At 36.1% G+C, this 21,413-nt stretch overlaps 1 protein-coding gene across 4 annotated transcripts in view; it reads right to left on the bottom strand.

Annotated features, from left to right (window-relative positions):
• Positions 1-3,682: 3,682 nt before the first annotated feature.
• The window catches only part of XIRP2 (xin actin binding repeat containing 2), a 622,353-nt gene continuing 604,622 nt past the window's right edge, over positions 3,683-21,413 (bottom strand). For 2 of the 4 annotated variants that reach the window (XM_045367191.3, XM_005573371.4), the window contains 3 exons: positions 11,724-21,117; positions 9,528-9,661; positions 3,683-5,575 (listed from right to left, as the gene is read on the bottom strand). In XM_045367191.3, coding sequence (XP_045223126.2) covers positions 9,567-9,661; positions 11,724-21,117 — 9,489 coding nt within the window. In that variant the 3' untranslated portion in view covers positions 3,683-5,575; positions 9,528-9,566. The remainder of the gene's footprint in view (positions 5,576-9,527; positions 9,662-11,723; positions 21,118-21,413) is intronic. The other 2 variants (XM_065525608.2, XM_065525609.1) reach the window with 1 other exon arrangement.

Below are 21,413 nucleotides of genomic sequence, written 5' to 3'. Positions count from 1 at the left end.
TTATTTTGAATATAAATATTGTATCTGTTGCCTGTTTCTGATCTCCATTACAATTGATGTTTTTAACCTAAGATTTCATATTATCATTAATACCTTCAGAATTCAAAACTTTTACATTAGACTTAGAAATCACTCTCAGTTCTCAGTAACATTTCCAAGAAGAACAAAATGTATTGCACTTCTCTTTTACTTTAACATCTGTGATTATCTCTCTATAAGTTCATTTTCTTGGCAATGAAAAAATTTTCCATTTCCCAATTGGATAGTAACCAGTAGTCAGTAACTATCAAAACACAGCAGAGAAAGTATTGTTTTTCTATTTTTCAGTTTCTTGAAAAATTAATGTGTCTTTAGAAATTATTCTAGAGATGTTTATAGAAAATTGTTAGTTTGGGAGAAAATATTCCCAATGCATAAAATGGTTGTGCATTAGGGAATGCGTGGTAACTTTGCATTTGTTAGTTTTATTGTAATTTGAGAAAACCATTGTCCCAATCCAAAGAACACATTGCTGTGAGAAAACTATTGTCCCAATCCAAAGAATGTATTGCCCAGAGCCCCAAATCTGTTGGAAGGATTGATTGTGTGGAAGCTGCAAAAAGGACAATTCAGCACAATTTTCTGGGAAATAGAACATTTTTACAAGATTCATTGGAAGGTCCAGTTTTGATTAAATAATGCAAAACCCCTTACATGCTATGCTCTGACGGCACACAGCCTCCGGTAGAACAGCTTTTGGTCAATCACGGATCCATCTTCATTCCTTTATAACAGAATTTTGTTTATGGAAATATTAGTTTTTACAACATAAATTTATGTATTACATAGTTCTGTGATGTAAATCCCAAGTAAAGATTATGGGAAGTTGTTAAATAACATTAATAGCCAAGTATTTTTTTAAAAGCCCTAAAGATTAAACCTGGTTACTACCAGTTACGGGCTGAATTGCGTTCCCCACAAATTCATATGGTGAAATCCTAAGCCACTGCACTTCAGAATGCAGCTGTTTATCGAGATAGGGTCTTTCAAGAAGTAATTAAAGTAAAATGAGGTCATGAGGCTAGGCCCTACTCCAATATGAGTTGGAACGTTGTAAGAAGAAACTGGAACATAGACACATATAGAGGAAGACCATGTGAAGACACAGAAAGAAGATGACCATCTACAAGTCAAGTAGAGAGGCCTCAGAAGAAACCAAGCTGGCTGACACCTTGATATCAGACTTTTCTAACTTCCAGAATTGTGAGAAAATAAATTTCTGTTTAGTCACTCAGTCTGTGGTACTTAGTTATGGAAACTGTAGAAAAACAATACACTGATTGCAACAATAAGAAAACTTCACTGAATTTTTGATTTGTGTGTTTAGCTACATTTTAGTTCTTAAAGCTTGCTATTTAGCTGCAAGATTTTGTTATAATTAGAGCGAAATCATTACTAAATAAAATTGTGTTTGCATATTTGAATTTGTAAACACCTACATGTTATTCAAGAAAGGTGATGCAGCCAATAATTATAATACAATGCCCCTTTCTGATGAAAAATTTTTAAAAAAAGTTTTCTTGAAAGAAAATATGGTACATATACACAATGGAGTAATATTTAGCCATAAAAAAGCATGATATCCAGTCATTTGCAACAACATGGATGGAACTGGAGGTCATTATGTTAAGTGAAATAAGCCAGGCACAGAAAGACAAACATCACACGTTCTCACTTATTTGTGGGATCTAAAAATCAAACAATTGAACTTACTGATAAAGAGAGTAGAAGATAGTTACCAGAGGCTGGGAAGGGTAGTGGGGGGAAAGGAGGATGATTAATGGGTATGAAAAATTAGAAAAAATGAATAAGACCTATTATTTGATAGTACAATGGGGTGACTATAGTCAATAATAACTTAACCGTACATTTTAAAATAATTTAAGGAGTATAATTGGATTATTTGAAACTCTATGGATAAATACTTAAGGGGATGGATATGCCATTTTTCGTGATGTGTTTATTTCACGTTGCATGCCAATATCAAACATCTCATGTACCGCATAAATATATACAGACCTACTATGTACCCACACAATTTTTTTTTAAAGATGAGGGCACAAAATTCCTTCTTGATTAAATGAAAAATCAGAACAATCGTTATTTTCATTGTTTTCCCTGGTGTGCACATCAGCTACTTTTAATCTTAAATTTTACCATAACTGAACAGAGAACTAGGCTACCAAGATTAAGAGGGAAGAATCCAACAAGAGGAATTTTGTAAAGCAAGAGTACATTCTTTATAAGGATCACTGACACTAAGAAACTATACTATACAGTAAGATACTATCTCATGAGTTTTCACGAATTATTTCTTTCTCCATGGAAACTATTGTGTTATCTCAGCATAAATGATTATAGAAATAATGCTGTGTCATGCAGAATATTTGAAGGGTAGTGTAAAGTGCAATAATTCATTTTAAACAAAAAATTTGCTGTTGTAGCTCTGGCCATTTCCTTGCCAGACTTTCATAGTATTTCATTTAATTAGGTAAAAGTATATGTTATGAACTGAATTGTGTTCCCACAAAGCTCATATGTTGAAGCCCTGAGCCCCAATGTGACTGTATTTGGAAACATATTCATTAAAAAGGCAAGTAAGGTTAAATGAAGTCCAATGAGTGGTTCCTAGTCCAAAAGGACTGGTACTCTTATAAGAAGAGAAAAAGACACCAGGAGCATGAGTGCACAGAGGAAAGACCATGTGTGGACCTCAACAAGGTGACCATTGGCAAACCAAGGAGAGAGGTCTCAGGAGAAACCAACCCTGCCTTCAACTTGACCCTGTACTTCCAGCTTTCTGAACTGTGAGAAAATATATTTTTGTTACTTAAGCTACCCAGTCTGTGATATTTAATTATGGAAGCCCTAGGGAACTAATGCAATGTAGGTCTTAGATATCTATTAAGAACATGCTAGCAAGAGGGAATTTGTAAGTCTTTCTAAAAAGAAATAGTTTTCAACACTGCATTTTGGTTTTATACTTATAGAATGTCAATGGTTTGTGTTTATGTAGGAGAATATGGGATAAGGCCCGTTTCATATATGTACACTCCAAATTTATGCAAAGCCACTTATTTATGCTCATTTTTTTTCAGAATCATAAAATTTATTTGAGGAAGAACAAAGGCAGTAGAAAATTTAGAAGCCAAATTTTAAAGGAATATGTTTTCATGACAGAAAAACTTAATATTCATCAAATATGATAAGAAGAAAACCTGACAAACTGTAGTGATACGATTGTTATACTTATCAATTACACAGAGTAAGCAATACAAATGTAATGTGCATAATTTAAGTAATGTCTATAACCTTTCTAGTTAATTTCTGAGTATGGACTTCACATTATTATGGAGGAAAATCAGCATTGTTCATTAAATGTTTATAGATACATTCTGTGATAATTTAATATAGGTAATTATTTCAAGAACAATAACCCTCATATCTTTAAAATGTAGAGTAAAAAAGAAAATGAAAATGTTATGCTTTCTAATAATACTGTGCCTTCAGTTTACTATTTTATTTTTTCCAGCATTATTTTAGTGTGTGTGGTAAATACTTGCCTCAAGACAAATACTTCCCAAGTCATAAAGAATATATGTACTTAGAATGACAGTATATATCGAAAAAAGTTACAGAAGTATTTTGGTTTGCACCTCAGGTCATTCAATTTTATTTCAGAGGAAATTACAGAGAAGGTATAATAATTGTGACAAGTATCAGCAGTATAAAAATCACACCCATGATGTTTTATAGGAAAACAGAACAATATGCTAAAGTGCCATTTGAATGGAAAACATATCCATAGTGTTTCACCTCTTCATTCCATTTAAAACAAAAGTAGATGTAAATAAATTATGAAAAAAATGACAAGGTGTAATACAAGAAATATCCCATTGAGACAGACATGAGATTTCTGAACATGTTTACATCAAGTTCCTCAAAAGGGTATCCAAATTCATAAAATCTGATTTCAGAACATCAAAATCTCTCAGTGCCTAAGTGTGGACGGTCAGTGGCCGAGATATTTTACTCAGTGTCACTGTAGCACCTATTTCTTTTAATCTGCTCTTCCACCGTGAGTTGTTCTGACTGCACCTCCACTCTGGGAAACAAAGGCTTAGCTGGACATTCATGGCTCAGGGCATCAAAACCTGTGTTTCCATTATTGTGGGCAGCTTCTTTTGTTTCACCATGCCAATGTTTAACATCCTTTCCAAATTCCCTTAAATCCAAGCATGGCATATTTTTAATTTGATCTACAGAATCTATTAAATCACAATCGAAAATGTTCTCATTTTTCTTGGTAAACGCAGTGATTTTCACAGTGTTAGAAAAGATAAAGTGTAAATTTTTGTTCTTTGAACGGCTTCCTTTAATGTTTAAGAGATTTGTATCAGGAAAGATGATTGAATTTCCCCCCTTTACCATAAGGCCCCTGCTGAGGCTTGGTTTTGGAGCAGGCTGCACAGGACTGCCAGCAGCTGCTCTGTCAGTCTGTTTCTTCAGAGCCATTCCTAGTACATTCCTCGAGTAAGTCTTCTCAGATTCAAATATATCAAGTAACTCTGAGATTCTAGATGTATTTTCTAACTTCTTGATTTGACATTCATTTGTAGTGTCATTTGCTTCACTCGACAAGGGTAATAGATCAGGAAATTCTAAAATAGATGTCTTCTGCCTGCAATTATTCAGATATGAGACTGCTACATAATTGTTATTATTATTCTTATTCAAATTCTCTTTATGATTTTCTGGCATCACCTCATCATCAGTGTTAGTAACCTGTAAAACTTCTGCACCATTAGTTTGGTTAGTTTTTTCATTTTTCTCCTTTTCAGCACTCTGCACAACCACATTATGGTTGTCATTAAGATCCATTTCACTTTTCCTGTTACTCTTTGTATCTTCAGCTTCACTCAGCCTATCTTGCACATTCTTCCTTCCTTCCTTCTTTTCATCTTTTCTTACTTCATGCATTTTCATTTCTTTGATTCCTATAACATCTTCTTTCTGACAAACATGGGTGGACTGTAGATAAGGCTGCAAAAAAGGAAGGTGATCTTCTCCTTGTCCTTTATTTTCTGGAGTTCTAACATCTTCTAGCAGAGATTCACTTTTAAATTCAGGGGATAGAGGGGTTGTCATTTCAGGGGGCCATTTAGGTTTACTCATTCTGAGCTCTTCCTCAAAGGGAAAGGTTTTCTTAGGGATCTCCTTGGAAGGAGGCCAAATGACTTTTAATTTTCCCCTTTCCCCTAATTTTCTCAAATCATTCCTTTGCCCTTCACTGTCACCAGCATCTAAATGTTCATTACGATCTCCAGGTACAAGGGTGTTTTCTGCAGTATTTTTACACACATTTGGTTCTTCATTAGGAATAAAGTCCACTGATCTGCTTTGGTTTTTGCAGTTCCATCTATCTTTATGCTGCTTGTGTCCAAAACCTTCATCATAATTTCCTTTAGATTTGAAAAGTTGTTTAAAGTGAGGTTTGCAGTATATTTGTCCATGAAGTGATGCATAATTTCCCAAACTGCCAAAAAGAAAAGAACACTTAGCACTTTGTATTTATTGTAAATTCATAGGGAATTGGGGATTATTTCAATGAGTTACAGACTAGTAAACTTAAGTTACTAGCAACGGGAATGATGCTATTAGTTGAACATTTCTGTTAGATAATATTACCACCAATACTTTGTATGGTGTATGTCTTGCAGTGTTTAAAATTTTACTTTGTGTGTCAGGTAATGGCATAATAGGTATTATAGGGTAATGCACACATAGTTATAGACGGTGCAGAATGATAGGACTGAACTCATGCTAATTCAATGATTTATGTGAGGGGTTGTAATTTCCAATAAATCCTGAGTAGCAAACACATACAAATCAACTATATGAGCTTCTTTGTTAACTGGATTTTGAATGAGCTGGAAGGCGTGCCTAACAATTGCTTATGTGGCTTCTTTAAGGCAATTAACAAATCGAGTGATTTACAATTAAAATGAACTCTAGTCAGAGGCAGGAGCATAGTTTTGAATATCTATGAATCTACACATAAAAACAGATACATCAACAAAATAGCAAAACTTAAAACCCATGAGTAACATTTACAACAAAATGAAGTGACAAGGTAGCCCCCTCAGCTTCAATATACAAAGAACTAAGGAGAAAACACCAACAGACACAAGACTGGCATGATGGTCTCATCTGTATTGGTGATAGCAGAGGGAGCAAGGAAGATGTCTGATGGACCTGAAAATATGAGATCACAAAATAACCAACTAATATTTCCTGGAAAGTATCACATGCCAATCAGAGAACAGCAGCTGAAACTGCAAGGAGGTTTGTCCTCTCCAGTAGACAATGAGGCTAGTGAGGTTGAACTCTCAAGGCTGGGCTCCCCTTTTAAACAGAATCCCAAAGTGAGAAAAAATAGGAGAGTGGAATCAAGATTGAGCAGGATAATGATTACAGAAATGAAAGAGAAGGTTCTGATAAATATGGAGAAGAGCAGCCAAGCCAGGGAATTCTAGAAATCAAGCTGCCTTATTTTCATGGTCAGTATATGAAAACTAAAAGAGGTAGCTCTGTGAAGTTAGAAAAACCATCCTGATTTTCATCCTTCTAAGGTTTTGGAAAACTAATTTTACATAAAAATGAGCAACAGAAATGTAACAAGGTAAATAATATACGAAGTTACTAAAAGAAAATAAAAGTGCAAAGGGCATTATAATATCCCTGTAGATAATGAAAACATGCCAGAAAAACATGCTCTAAAAATATATCAAGAATGTAACCTATGACTTCAAAATGAGTTAAAAGACATTAAGAACATGATAAAAGACCTGAAAGAACATCATGAATCAGAATTTAAAATCTCATAAGTCAGGTGCCAGAAATCAGGAAAAAATAGAAATGAAAGATAAAAATATCAGCAACAAAACTAAACTAAAAGAAATACAAGAGCAAATAAACACAATAAAAAGTGACTTAAGAGAAACAGAATGAAAACATAACCTTTTCAACAATCAGAAAGAAAGAAAGAAATATAAGAAGAATTTGAGAGAAAGAGACAGATATTAAAAATAGGCAAAAAACATTCAAGGTATAGATAATAGGAATTCCTGAAGAAAAAAATTATACAATGAAACAGATTAAATATTAAATAGTTATAATTAAAACAAACTCTTGCATACAAAAAGTATGCAACAACATATGGAAAGAGCACACTGGGTAACTGACACTAGTGAAGAATAACCAATGCCAAGAACTAGTCTAGTAAAATTGCTAGATTTTAAATAATAAAAAGAAAAAAGGCTGGGCACAGTGGCTCATGCCTGTAATCCTAGCACTTTGGGAGGCCGAGGCGGGTGGATCATGATGTCAGGAGATTGAGACCATCCTTGCCAACACGGTGAAACCGCGTCTCTACTAAAAATACAAAAAATTAGCTGGGTGTGGTGGCGGGTGCCTGTAGTCCCAGCTACTCGGGAGGCTGAGGCAGGAGAATGGCATGAACCCGGGAGGTGGAGCTTGCAGTAAGCCGAGATCGCACTACTGCACTCCAGCCTCGGCGACAGAGCGAGACTCCGTCTCAAAAAAAAAAAAGAAAAAAATCCATGGGTATCTTTAAGAAAAAATATAGGTCTTATAAGGAACAGAAAATTAGATTGTTATCAGGCTATTCCAATACTTTATTCCAGAAGAAAATAAAATAATGTATCAAATAATACAATGAAAAAAAGTGTAAGCCAAAGATTTTAATTTCAGCAAAACTGACTTTTTGTTATAAAGGTCACAGACAAATTGTTATCAGCATGTAAGAATTCAGTGAATACTGTTTCCATGAGAGCTTTTTTTGAAGAGTCCACTAGAAACCAAGCTTTAATATCAGAACAACTGCAGAAACATCAAGGTAAGCATTGGTTGGTGGGCATTAATATCTTGCAACCAGAAAACTCAGATGAAATTAGAGCAAAAAGGGACATAACATGGTATGTAGTGGCTATATGATCTGAAATTGAAGATGTGGTACAATAATTTATAAAATGAGGAGGGAAAATGTAATTTTTAAATGTTTTGATAATGAAATTAGTGGTGCTAACAGATGTATCATCGAGAAAAGTATATAGCTTAAGAGGTATTTATGGGGCAGAAATTGCAGGACTTGGTGATGGCTTGAATGTAGGGAATGAAGGAGAGGAAGGAGTCAAAGATAACTTCATGCTTTGGTCACTGAGTTAATGTTAATGTCATTCACTGATACAGTAGCATAAAGACTGTACAATTAAAGAAGGAATTTAGATAGAAGAAAATGGGGCATATTGAGTTTGCTGTACTTATGAGAAATCTCGTTGGAGAAGTGTATCAGTCATTGAGACATACGCATCTGATGCATGGAGAGATTTGGCCTAGCAGTACAGACTTCAGAGTCATTACCACATAGATTATTTAAATAATGGGAGTGGATGTGATTCACTAGAAAGAAGAGAAACATTGAGAAGAATAAATTCCCATAACATAATTGTGAGGACCTCTTACATCTCGGTAATGGACAGAGAGTCCCCCACACAGGTGCCTGAGAAGGAGCACCCAAAGAGTAGGGGGAAAGCCATTATACTCTGTTGTCATGGAAACCAAAGGAAAAGAATGTTGCCATGAGGGTGTTAGACATTGTCAATTAAAGTCAGAAAAAATATAGTCTGAGAGATGCATATTAGATTTAGCAAAAAAAAAAAAAAAATCAATTTTAGCATCTCAGACTATAGTCACACCAAATGTCACATTCAGTTAAATGCATTTACTTCAAGAGTTTTGGAAAATGAATGCATTTTAACTGTGTGGATAGGGTGTTTCTGTTTGGTCCAGAGAAAAAACAGAGTTTTTCTCTTACCTGTCACTGATATTTTTTCTAAATTTCAATTTCATTTTTAAAAATTTAGTCTAGCTCAAAGACAGGTAAATTCAAACCTACCCACCACTTGTTTTGGTATATGAAGTTTTATTGAAACACAGCCAAGCCCATTTATTTACAACCACACCCATTTGTTTAGTTATCTGTGGCTGCTCTTGCACGCTAATAGAAAGTGAGTAGTGACAGAAGCAGTATGGCCTACAAAGCCAAAATTACTTATGATCTAGCTCTTAACAGAAAATGTTTGCTACCTCCTGATCTAGAGTCTAGACTTTAGACTAACACACTAACTTAAAAATCTTGATTTGCAGAGTAACTCTTAATTTTATTCATCTGTGTGATTTTTGTGTTCGGACAAAAGGGATCCTTTAGATTTGATTAGAAAAGTAAAATTCCTAAGGAAAAAGGTCACAGAAATACCTAACAGAACATGAGCAAATCCCTCTGTGTGGTTGTGTTAGCCGATGCAGCAGCAAGATCTGGAAAAATGTGCATCTTCCTAGAGATACGAGGTTATACGTATACTGCAGTCTCCTAGAATATCTGTGGCAAAGACAATTAAACATTTTACCTCAGTTTACTGTTGCAATGGTGGCATCGGAAGCAGGCCTTATGAAAATTCTGCTTGTCTGCCACTAGGCACTCCATTGGATAAACTGTCTTTTGACAAAGTATACATATTTCCTTGTCTTGGAGCAGCAGTTTCTAAAATTAAAATTTAAAAAGGCTTCTGTAGTGTTATCTTCAATCATATCGTAAAAACATAACAAAACAAAACAACATATTAACTGGCCATGCAGTTAAAGTGGAAAGCTCTAAGACTATTGTCCTTATGGTGCTTCTCTGGACAGAGACTAACCTATCATCAGGTTTAAGGGTCTGGTAGGATAGTCTACATTACTCCAGTGCCTCTACCATTTATAGATTGTATGAGTAGACATTTATAATTTAAAAAGCATACATGAGTAAAATATGTTAATTAGATACATAAGCACATTAAAAAGATATATATGTGCATATATGTGAGTATATAATATAAGTCTATATATAATACTCAGCAATGGGTAGCTCTGAGAGAACTTATCATTCTAGATAATTGAGTTTTCCCTATATATAAAGGCTTGTACCTAACCTGGTCAAAAGTTTTTACTTCTTAAAACATTTTAGATAGATCTTTCTAAAATATATACATACATTTTTTAAGCCAAGGACATTGTATTTGCTTCAATATTTTCTTGATGACTTAGAGTTGACTGTAAGATACCAACTCTTAACTGTAATGCAATGAGACTCCTGAATACATTAAAATGCTCAGAGTCATTTGTCCTCAATCTAACTGGCTTTAGATTGTGGAGCTTTCTGGATTCTCGCATCTGCTTATATAGTTTTCCTACATCTTTTCTTGCTCCTCTAAAGCACCTATGCTCACTTCTTGTGGCTTTCATGTAAATGTTAACCCCTATGAATAACAGTGGTTCTATTACTAACCAGTGTTTGTATAGTGGTTTAAAACTAACACAGAACTTTCACTTCACAATTGCTTTTTGTCCTCGCAGCGAACCTGTGAGAATGACTAAGCTTTGGTATTAGTTATTTATAAGAGCAAATATGCTCAGGGTCCATTATACAAATAATTATATCTACTTTAGTGCCTAGATGGTCAATCTGGGCCACTGAGAGAACTCCTTTGCTTATTTGGTTCTAGTAGAGGACACATTTTTATGTTTATCACAAGTTTCTTTGTATGTTCTATGTGTTTTTGAGCTATCTTAACAGAAGCTGAGCATTTGAAATTAGACAGCTTTGCTTAATTATGCCAGAAGCAAGCACATTAAGAACGATATTAACGTGATAAACTAGACACATATGTTGCAAATATGATGGATGCATAATTATTAGTTTCAGTAGTTTTTATTTTTAAGCTTGCTATTTCTTTCAATCTGTCTAAAAGAATGGACTAAACTAATGATGCACATTAATTATATAAAATTCTTTTATCATGAAGCCTCATTAATTGCAAGAAGTAGGGAAATGAGCTGTTCTTTGATGTTCAAAATTATGTACTAAGTTCATGTGATTTAAACCTCCCTCTTTCCAAATAAAATCAAATTTTCAAAATGTATTGTTTATGCTCATTTGTGAATGAGGTTGATTGAGTGTGATTTAGAGTTTATTTTTTAGAAAAGTGAAAAAATCAGTTAAAAAATATGGCATCAGAGAAAACTAACTCTATTAAATTCAGTAACAATAGTTGGGTATATAAAAGGTCTAATTCCACACTTACACTTTTTTCAGAGATACAGACCAATAAAAATACTAAAGCACACATGAAGAATGTAAATTGTGTCTTGGACTTCTACCAGTCTGTACTGGACTCAATGCAAATATCATTTAAACCTGGCAGTTAAAAATAGGTCAATATTAGGTCAAGGGATATTATTTTTGTCTACTATAATTGCATGAAATAAAATTATTGCTATACCTGTTGCTTTATCCAAAGCCTTATTTACCTTGACAAATATGTCTCAGTAATCTCTATAATAGTATTTGTTATTCTCACACAGTGCAAGTAAATCATAATATATGCTTTTGTGAAAATAAAGTTGTAAAAGCAAGCATGTAAAGAGTATACAAGCATACATGGGAAGCTGTTAGTTTCAGGTTATATTGTTTGGTTGTTTCCACACTTTAACTGCATATCATTTTGGCTATGGAACACATGGCTTTAAATGGTTAATCTTCTTTAACACGTTGCAAGCTCATTTACCACTTATAAATGCAGATTCCTCTTGGAAGGCAGTTCTCATCTCAGTTGCAGAAGAATCTGAAGTTGCATATCCCAGGCTTTTAAAAACTCTTCCACTCTCCTGCCACGTCTTTTGAAAATTTTTTCTGACTTCTTTGGGTGAATCAGAGATATCTAAAATATGTCCAGCAATGACATCCTCGTAGGTTGGTGGGGCATGCTTGAAGTCACAGCCAGATTTGCCAGCTTCTGAGCTATGTGATGAAGAGGTTTTCATTTTTGACTCAACAATTTGACTCTCAAATGCATCCATGCCTGAGAAATGTTCACTTAGGGACCTTGTTTCAGAGCAGATCCTGGGCTGTTTAACAGGAATCTTTTCTTGCAGCTCTCTAGGATGTTTGCAAGAAAAATCTGTAAAACTCGTGTTTCCTAAAGACGTTAATCCAAATTCCTCCTGACAAAATGTATGACTTTCTTGTTGTATATTATGGTTTGTTTCTCCATTTGCATAAACTCTTCTGTTTGACTTTGCTTCAGAAACTGGGCCATGCTCAAATTCCCTGAACCATCTGTTTATTTCATTTTCACGGTCATTCACGAAATTTTCAGCCATTTGAACAGTGCGGTTGGCTGCTTCATATCTCTGTGTGTGCTCTGAGAGGCGAGGAGGCACTTCAACCTTGCGGATGATTTCAACTGCATCATAGCTTTCAGTGTCGGGCACTATGGGATCAGTGGAATTGAGTCCAGCATTGTGAACGTAAGTAGTCCTTTTCTCCACTTTCCTGATTTCCTCTTGAGCTTCCATAGATTCTCTGGAGGAACCACTAGGAGTATGATGTATATTTACTGGTATTGTGATTGTAGGTGGAGAGTCCCTACCACGAGTTTCTATCTTAATTTGACGACGAAGTGTTGCAGGAGACATGATGATTTCAGACCTCTTCTCTACAATTGGAACCGGGGTGACCGCTGGACATGGGATGGCCCCTTTGGATAACTTTGCAGTGGTGTCTTTGAGTCTGACGAGTTGTTCAGAGCGACTCCTAGGTGGAGAAGGGGAAGTGTTTGCTCTGTGAATTTCAGATGTTTGCGACATGGGTCTTCTTGGCGGGGGTTCAACATAACTGTCCTTTTTGGGGGACTGAGAAAGCTCGTCCTTAGTAGGCGTTTCCGTTCGTCGGACAGTAGACTCTATTGTGATAAAAGTTGGTGACGGTGGGCGTGTTTTTAAAGAGGGAGGAGGAATGTTGCTCTCATCGAGTTTAATTTCCTGATGGGTTTTCACGTGACTGTGAACAGCTGCTTCACGATGAGCTGCTACTTGGTGCTGTCCTGTTTTCTCTTTGGCAATTTTATTTTCTTTCTGTTCACTATTTTTATTATTGCTGACATGAACATTAGATACTTTGGATGATGTTTCATCAAGACTAGTGGGTTTATTGCCCGATTTTCCTGTTTTGGAGGACATCATGGCTGTCTGAATTATATTTTCATAGGACACAAGCATATCTTCCGCTTGAGTTTTAATATGTGTTATTTCTTCTTTTACTTTTTCTAAATTATTCTCCATGGCAATGTGAACTGCATATTCTCTCTTTTCTTCACTTATCAGCCATCCTGGGATAGTATTTAACAGTGTCTGAAATGTTTTAAGGCCACTTTTATTTGGCTCTGCTTCAAACTGTTTTACTCTAGACAAAATCTGTTGTAGTTCTTCACGTTTTCTCAAGAATTCCACTATATTTACGGCACATTTTCCATCATCCTGCTGGGATTCTTTCACAGCGGAAAAGAAAGATTTGTTCTGTGTAATCTCTTGCTTTGAATCTTTAGTATTAGAGAAGACTTGTTTCTGTTGTATGCCCTTGACTTGGAGACATTTTTCTTCCTGCAGACTATTATATGGCTGGGGCCATTTTTTATGTTCAGCTTTACTTTCAGAGGTCTGTATTTGTGTTTGCTGAAAATTTTGAGTCTGTGAATCAAGATGTGCATCAATAACCTTTTGCTTAACGACCTTTGGTGCTGATTTATTCTTCAAAACTTCTTGTTTTCTTTCAGTTATTAATCTCTCTTCTTTTCGACTAATCATTGATGGTCCCTTATTTTTTTCTTCACTTCCTGGAAGTTTCCCTCTGTCAGATCCCGCAAATTCTTCTTGCTTCCCAGGAACTATCTGGAGCTTATCTTCATGGTTCTTCTGTATGGATTCTGTAGGCAATTTTATTGTCACTCTTTTCTCCTTCTTAGGTAGCTGGTAATGTCTTTCAGCCAGAGATTGCTTATGACTACATTCAGTGCTTGCTTCAGTTTTCTTGGTTTCCAGATATTGTTGTTTGGCAAAGGTTTGAACATCAACCTCAGATTGCTGTTTATGACTTTCATAGCTGTGGTCTGTTTCATTTAATGTATGATCTAGAGTTGGAAGCTTGATGGTTTTAACTTTGAAATTTGGGGAAATTGGTTTGCTTTGGGGCAAGTGCAACTGCTCCAAATACTGATTCTGTTGTGTTTGTTGGGTACTACATTCTTGGTGACTTTGTTTAATTTCACAAGCTGATTTGGATTGCATAATGTCCCTTGCGCTTTGTAAAACTTCCTTTTTCATCTTATCTTTGTCTTCTGAGGCTGCTAAAACATGGTGGAGCCTCTTGGCAGTGACTGTCACTGGCGATGTTGTGGAGAGCTGGTTATCAGAACACACTCCTAGTACCCGAGCATTACTTTGAGAGCCTGCGTTGGGTTGAACCACGGTGCGCTCTGAATCGATTCCAGATACGGAAACCTCCTCATTGGTTTTTCGTAATGGCATTTCCTTTTCCACCTCTGATATGTGTTGATTTTGGCTTTCAGTTTTAACAATGTTGTAGTAGGAACTCTCCTGTTTCTGTTTTTCAAGTTCTTCTTTTTGTTGTCTATATTTTTCTTCAGCAATCATTAAAGGTGTCTTAAATTTTCTCATATAAGGTTTTGGACTTTGTTGTCCTGAACTCTCTGGAAATGAATGAGATTTTATAAGAGGTGCAATCTGTTTTTTCTTGGGTGCTGAAGTTCCTGGAACTGTGTGTGAGAGACAGTTTGCAGAGTCAACAAATAATTGTTTTCTTTCATCAAGACTCTTACTAATAACGTTCTGCTTTGTCTCTATGTGTTCACTGCTGGTCATCATCATTACTTTTTTTTGATCCTTTGAGGTAGTAATTTTACATTCCATATCTGACAGGGAGTTTGTCAATTCAACTTTGGGGGAGAAATGGTTCTTATTATCTTTTATATGCTTGGGAAGTTTGGGTTTGGGCAATGTGGGAGGTGGCAACACACCTGATTTTCCTGTTATGATTTTAGCCTGAGAATTCTGAGAGTTTGAGGCTTCTTTTTGGGAATATTGTTGCATGAAGGCTCCACTGTGCTTTTCTGGAGCAGAGGAGGAAAGGAGATGTGCTGGGTTTTGAGATGGAGTTGGAGGAGGAGGAGGCGGCAGAAACATCGATGGACTTTCTCTTTCAGATTTCTCATCTACTGAAGGTGGAGGAAGAGGGAGGCCTGGAAAGCTTTCAAATTCAGCCTTTATCTTCTCTGTGGACAGTGAAGGAATAAACCCATTTTTTTCAGGAAACATCATTAAAGGAGGTGGAGGAGGAAGAGGAAATTCAATTTCAGATGATGCATTAGAAGGTGGTGGAGGAGGTGGAGATGGAGGTGGAAGGGGGCACTCACTTTCTTTTACATTATTCTCAGGGTTAAAGTTGATTGGATTCAAGGACCTTTCCATTGCCGTTTTTAAGTCTGTGGAAGTATTTGTCTTCATTAGAAAGTCCTGGCTTTTCAAGTGAACATCAGTCTCCTGCTTTTTGTTGGTTGTCTTAAATGTATTGTGATTTTTTTCAGAGACTTTCACTTCTGTTACACTGGTTGTGTCTTGCTCTACAGGCAAAGGCTGCCACATTGGTTGAAAGTTTATATTCTTTTGTTTTATATTCTTATTAGAATATTTTGTTTCTTGCTTTAACAAAGTTTGCTTCTGAAAGTCCCCTGAAATCTTGTAAGTTCCTCCAACTGGCATGCTGACTGGATGCTGGGTGGGACTGGGCTTGGAGTTTTGTGTATCAGTTAATATTTTAATATTTTCGGTCTTTTTAGGACTCTTTATATGAAAAGCCTCCGTTTTCTGGTGGTCATTTCTCCGTTCATATGTCTGTTGCTTTCCAATGGTTTTATCAGCAGATTGGACGGAATTAAAGTCATCATCCTTCTTCAGCTCTCTCACTTCCCTGTCTGATTCTTTAGTTTTTAGATTATTCTTAACTGATACAGTTGAAGTTAATTGTCTGCTCATATATTCATCTCTAAGATGCTGTTCTCCTGTGATATCAGTCCAGACACCCATTTTGTCTCCTGATTCCAAAACATTTTTAATAGATTTATGATGTGAATTAGATAGTCTTCTAAGGCTTCTAAGGCTTTTCTCCAGAGCATCATTGTTTTGTTCACGATCTATGACAATCTTTACACTGCCTTTGGGGGCTTTTGGAAGATTAACCTCAGTTCTTTCTTCTACTAAATTGCCATGACAAGATTTTCCCATAGTTTGACTGAGAGTATCTGCTCCCCCTTGCCACTCGGCTGCTGGCTCAAAGGGTCCTGACTTTGGCTGAAGAAGACTATTTTTGTTCCTCTGGACAGCAACCTGATGAATATCTGTTTTCTGCTCTCCTGAGGATCCTGCCATCACAACGTGAGCATCTTTTTTGATTACACCTTCTTTATCTACCTCTTTGAAACTTCTTTGTGCTTCTTTCAAAGACCTTAATGATGTTTCCAGGTCATCTTTCAGAAGCTCCTTTTTCAGAATTTCTGTCCTTGTATTTGTAGCTTTTTCAAGGCATTCAATAGCTTTCTCAATATCACCAGGGATGGCATCAGGCTGTTTAGATTCTTTCCATCGACGGGTTGATTCTTTAAGTGACTTGAGTGTGGCTAGCATGTCACCTTTTATAATTTCTTCTGTTTTTGTCACTGTTTTCTGATTTACAGCCTGGCTGAGGGAATTTAGGGTTGATGCCAAATCACCTTTTATAATCTCTTCTTTGGGTGTCTTACCAAGTGTACTCTGAGGCTCAGTCATAAAAACCTTAACTGTATTATGCACATCTCCAGGGATGATGTCAGTTTCACTAACAGTACGTTCAACCAGAGACTGCCTTTTCTTCAGTAACAGTTTTGTGCCTTCAACATCACCACCAATGATTTCTTTCTCTCCTTCTTGTTTCTTAGCTGTCAATGTTTCATTTGACTCTGTATGGAGTTGTTTGAGATAATCCAAAGCTCCAGCTTCTATGCAGGTTGTGAAAAACTGAACATTTCCCCTCTCAGAGGCATCAATTTTAGCCCTTTCAGATATTTTATTGTTTGATGTGGAAGATAATAAATTATGAATGGTACGTCTGACATCACCCCCTATTACTTCTTCACGCTCAATTGTGTCACCATCATTTTCATGAAGAAGACAATAGATAGTCATGTTAATATCTCCTCTTTCATCTTCCTGAATTAAGATGCCTTTCTTTACAGATCTTTCCTCAGAGAACAGGTTTTTTATTGCATGTTGTACATCACCTTTCACTATCTCTTCTTTTTCAGCATGAAATTCAGTTGATTTGTTTAATAATTGAGTTTTAGTCAAATTAACATTTCCCTTCTCTTCTTCACTAACCAAAATCTCTCTTTTAGTATAGTCCCTTTTGGAAAGTAGGTTCACCATTATATTTCTGAGATCAGCCCTGATAATTTCTTCTTTCTGTATCTCAGGAGATGCTTGGTTCATTAGCTTGTATTTTGCCATTCGAACATCCCCAACTTCATCAGCTTCAATGATGATTCCAGGAGCCTGGATAACTTTTTGAGAGTAGAGATCTTCTAAAGTTTTTTTAATGCTCTTGCCAATAATTTCTATCTTTTCTATTCTATTTTCATTAAATTCATGAAGTGGTGTTGTTTCAAAGAGCCACGTAGTTGTTTTGACATCAGAAGGAGGGATTTCTTCCTTGGTCACTTTTGTGACACCTTTATGTGCTTCCATAATAGAATCAAAAGTTTGATTTTCAAAAAGCCACACAGCCTGCTTAACATCACCTTTCTGCACATCTTCCTGGGTGACTGTCTTGATATTTTCATATTCTAACCCTTCTCCTCTCAGTTCATCTATAGTGTGGGTTTCAAACAGCCAAGTAGATGTTTTGACATTGCCCTTTTGTATTTCATTGACACTTACTGTTCGTATATAGTTATTCTTATCAAAATTTTCAGACTCAAAGAATTGTTTACTTGTCTTTACATTGCCACCTTGTATATGGTCAACAGTGGGCACAATATTATGTGATTCTTCAGAAATCTGATCCAGTGGCTGAGTTTCAAACCTGTATCTAACAGAACTAACATCTCCCTTCTGAATGTCTTCTTGTGTGACAGCTTTAATAACATACACAGTTTCTGATTTATTAATAGAGTCTAATGGCTTTGTTTCAAAAAGCCACCTTGTTCCTCGTACATCTCCATGAATTACTTCTTCTTTTTTAACTGTGGTTACTTCGTGATAGGACCCTTCTCGGTCTTGAATTGCATAGAGTGGCTGGGTTTCAAAGAGCATTCTGTAGCTTTTTACATCACCCTGCATTACTTCTTCAGTAATTGTTTTCTTGGTGCTGATATAGTCAGATTCTTCTTTAATCTCATCTAAAGAAAAAGTCTCAAAAATAAAGCACCCCTTTCTTACATCGCCACCTTGTATGTCTGTCACTGTCTTAACACATTCATCACCTTCTTGGCTTTCTTTTATCTTATCAATTGGTTGGTTTTCAAAAAGCCACCTACAATTTAAAACATTGCCTTTCTGAATATCTTCAGTTTTTAAGGTTTTGATCTTTTTCAAAACTTCCTCTGAACTGGAACTTATGGAATCTAAGGACTGATTTTCAAATTTATACCTCATGCTAGAAACATCTCCAGCTTGTATATCCATTTCAACAGGCTTGATTTCCTTCACTTCTTCTCCTTGTATGCTGTCCAAATTTTCTGTCTCAAAAAGAAAACATGTTGTACGAACATCCCCACCTTGGATCTCCTCCTGTTTTACAGTTTGCAATTTGACTTTTGTTTCAGAGTCATCTTTTATGGCATCAAGTGGCTGAGTTTCAAAGAGCCAAGTACAGGTTTTGACATCTCCCTTATGAATTTCTTCACTGCTGGTCATTAACGAAACTTTTTCATAAAGAGACTCCATTGGCTGGGTCTCAAAAAGCCATTTACAGGTTTTGACATCCCCTTTAATAATATCTCTAGCTTGTTCAGTTTTACTTTCTGTTTCTTCCACATCACTAAAATATTTAATTGAATCAAGAGGTTGGGTTTCAAACAACCATTTGGCAGATTTCACATTTCCAGTCTGTATTTCTTGAGCAGATATTCCTCTAATTATTTGAAATTTATGAATGCTTTCATCAAACTGGTCAATGGGCCTTGTTTCAAAAAGCCACCTACAGCTTCTTACATCACCTCTTATGATTTCTTCTTGCTGGACTGTCTTTACTTGATGGTATTTTCCAAGGGGATCTTGAATGGCATACAGTGGTGTTGTCTCGAAGAGAGATTTATTTAACTCTACAGCACCTCTTGTGACTCCTTCCACTTCTATTTTATGTGATGCATCAAATTTAATTAAATTGTTTGATTCAAATATATGTGTGTAGTTCTTCACATCTCCTCTGTCAACTTCTTCAAGTTTCACTGTTCGTGTGTACTCTTTTTTATCTTTTCTAATGTCTTCCAGAGGTTGGGTTTCAAATATCCATTTTTGATGCCTAACATCCCCTTTTTCTTCTTCAGAGGCAGTGATTTTTTGAAGCTTTCCTATATCAGGACTGTCTTTTAATGCCTCAATTGGAAGTGTTTCAAATAGATGCTTAGTAGTTTGTACATCACCCCCTATTATCTCCTCATGTTGTAGAGGATCTGCATCAGGAACTTCTTTTAGAATGTCTAATGGCTGTGTTTCAAACATCCAACACTTTCTGGAGACATCTGTACCTATTATTGTTTCCTTTTCAATGATGACCTCTTCTGACTCTTTGATTTTCTCCAAAGGTTGGGTTTCAAATAACCACTTTGCCTTACTCACCCCACCTTTGACATTTTCTTCCATAGATATTCCTCGGACAATTTTAATTTCTGTAATATCTTTGTTAATTGTGTCCAACGGCTGTGTTTCAAACATCCACCGTGCTGTTCTTACATCTCCCTTTTCAACATCTTCCCTGTGAACAGTTTTAATTTCCAGCATTTGACCCGAACCATCTCTAATAACATATAATGGTTGAGTTTCAAAACATTTTATACTTCTCTTAACATTTCCCTTAATTTCTTTGAGCTCAGACCTAAGCTGCAGTAAGTGAACCTCATCCACTGAATGAAGCTGTCCAAGTTGATCTAGATGTTGAGTTTCAAACATGTATCTCACAGTCTTGACATTCCCCCCAGTTATGTCCTTACTGATAGTTACCGCTGATTCTTCTTGACTTTGATGCATTTTATTCATTGAGTCCAATGGCCTTGTTTCAAACATCCACCGAGCTGTGCAGACATCTCCTCTGGCTAGCTCAGGAATTTTCTCTGCATTTTCTACAGTGTCAGAAGAATGAGCCCCAAGTGTGTCAATGGGTTGGGTTTCAAACATCCATGTAGTATATTTCACATCGCCACCAGCAATGATTTCTTGATCAGCAACACCCCTGGAAATGTCACCTTCATCAGGAGAGCCATTGTTAATGGAATCCAATGGTTGATTCTCGAAGATCCATCTAATGGACTGCACCTCTCCCTTCAGAATTTCATCCCATTCCAAGTATTCTCTTTCTGAGTTCAGATCTTTTTGAGAACTGTCATTTGTGTTTTCAAAAACATAACGGGCTTGTTGCACATCTGCTGAGACTGAACTCCCTGAGTTCATTTGACTAGAAACAATCTCAGAAACCTCACTGATATAATCTTTTTCTAAGTTTTTTCTTAACTCAGGATGGATGTGTTTATATAAACGGTTTAATTCATACAAATTTCTTTGCTTGGAATATACATCTTTGGGGACTGGTAGTCTTCTAGGAGGACTGGGTAGTTCAGGGGACTGGGAAAATGCTGTCGCATCTACTGAAGTTTGAAGTACATCAGGTGGGGGAGGAGGAAATTCTTCCGTCATTCCTGAAGAAGTAGCATTAATTTGTGCCAGAGTTGAGGAAGTGACACTGTGATCACTATATCTTGTGGTTGATGTTTCCTTCCTCTGGCTGGTTGAAATGCAAGAAGTGGAAGAGGTACTCACAACTGATGATGGCTTTAAAGTCTCTTCACATTCACTTTCAATCTTTAGGGGAGAGAAAATCAAATCTTATAAAGGTGAGTGTAGTGGCAGAGGCTTCCTAGGCACTGCCCTTCATTGGTCTGTAACCTGGACCCTCCTGTGATATCTCCATTGGGAACAATATGTGATGTACTCATTTAGAGACCTACTTAGGAATAATAGTCAATATTTGTCACTGTCTTTCCTATAATCTATTTTTTCTTGTAAAGTTATATTTCCATTTAATGCATCAAGGACTCAATATTTTAAAATTTACTCATAATTGTGATTTTTTTTTCCCTTTACTTAGTGTGGTATGC

The sequence above is a fragment of the Macaca fascicularis genome, chromosome 12 (genome assembly GCF_037993035.2).
Source record: "Macaca fascicularis isolate 582-1 chromosome 12, T2T-MFA8v1.1".
NCBI classification, from domain to species: Eukaryota; Metazoa; Chordata; class Mammalia; order Primates; family Cercopithecidae; genus Macaca; species Macaca fascicularis.
The sequence above is the reverse complement of the archived record's forward strand: the minus strand, read 5'-3'. Positions and strand labels throughout refer to the sequence as shown.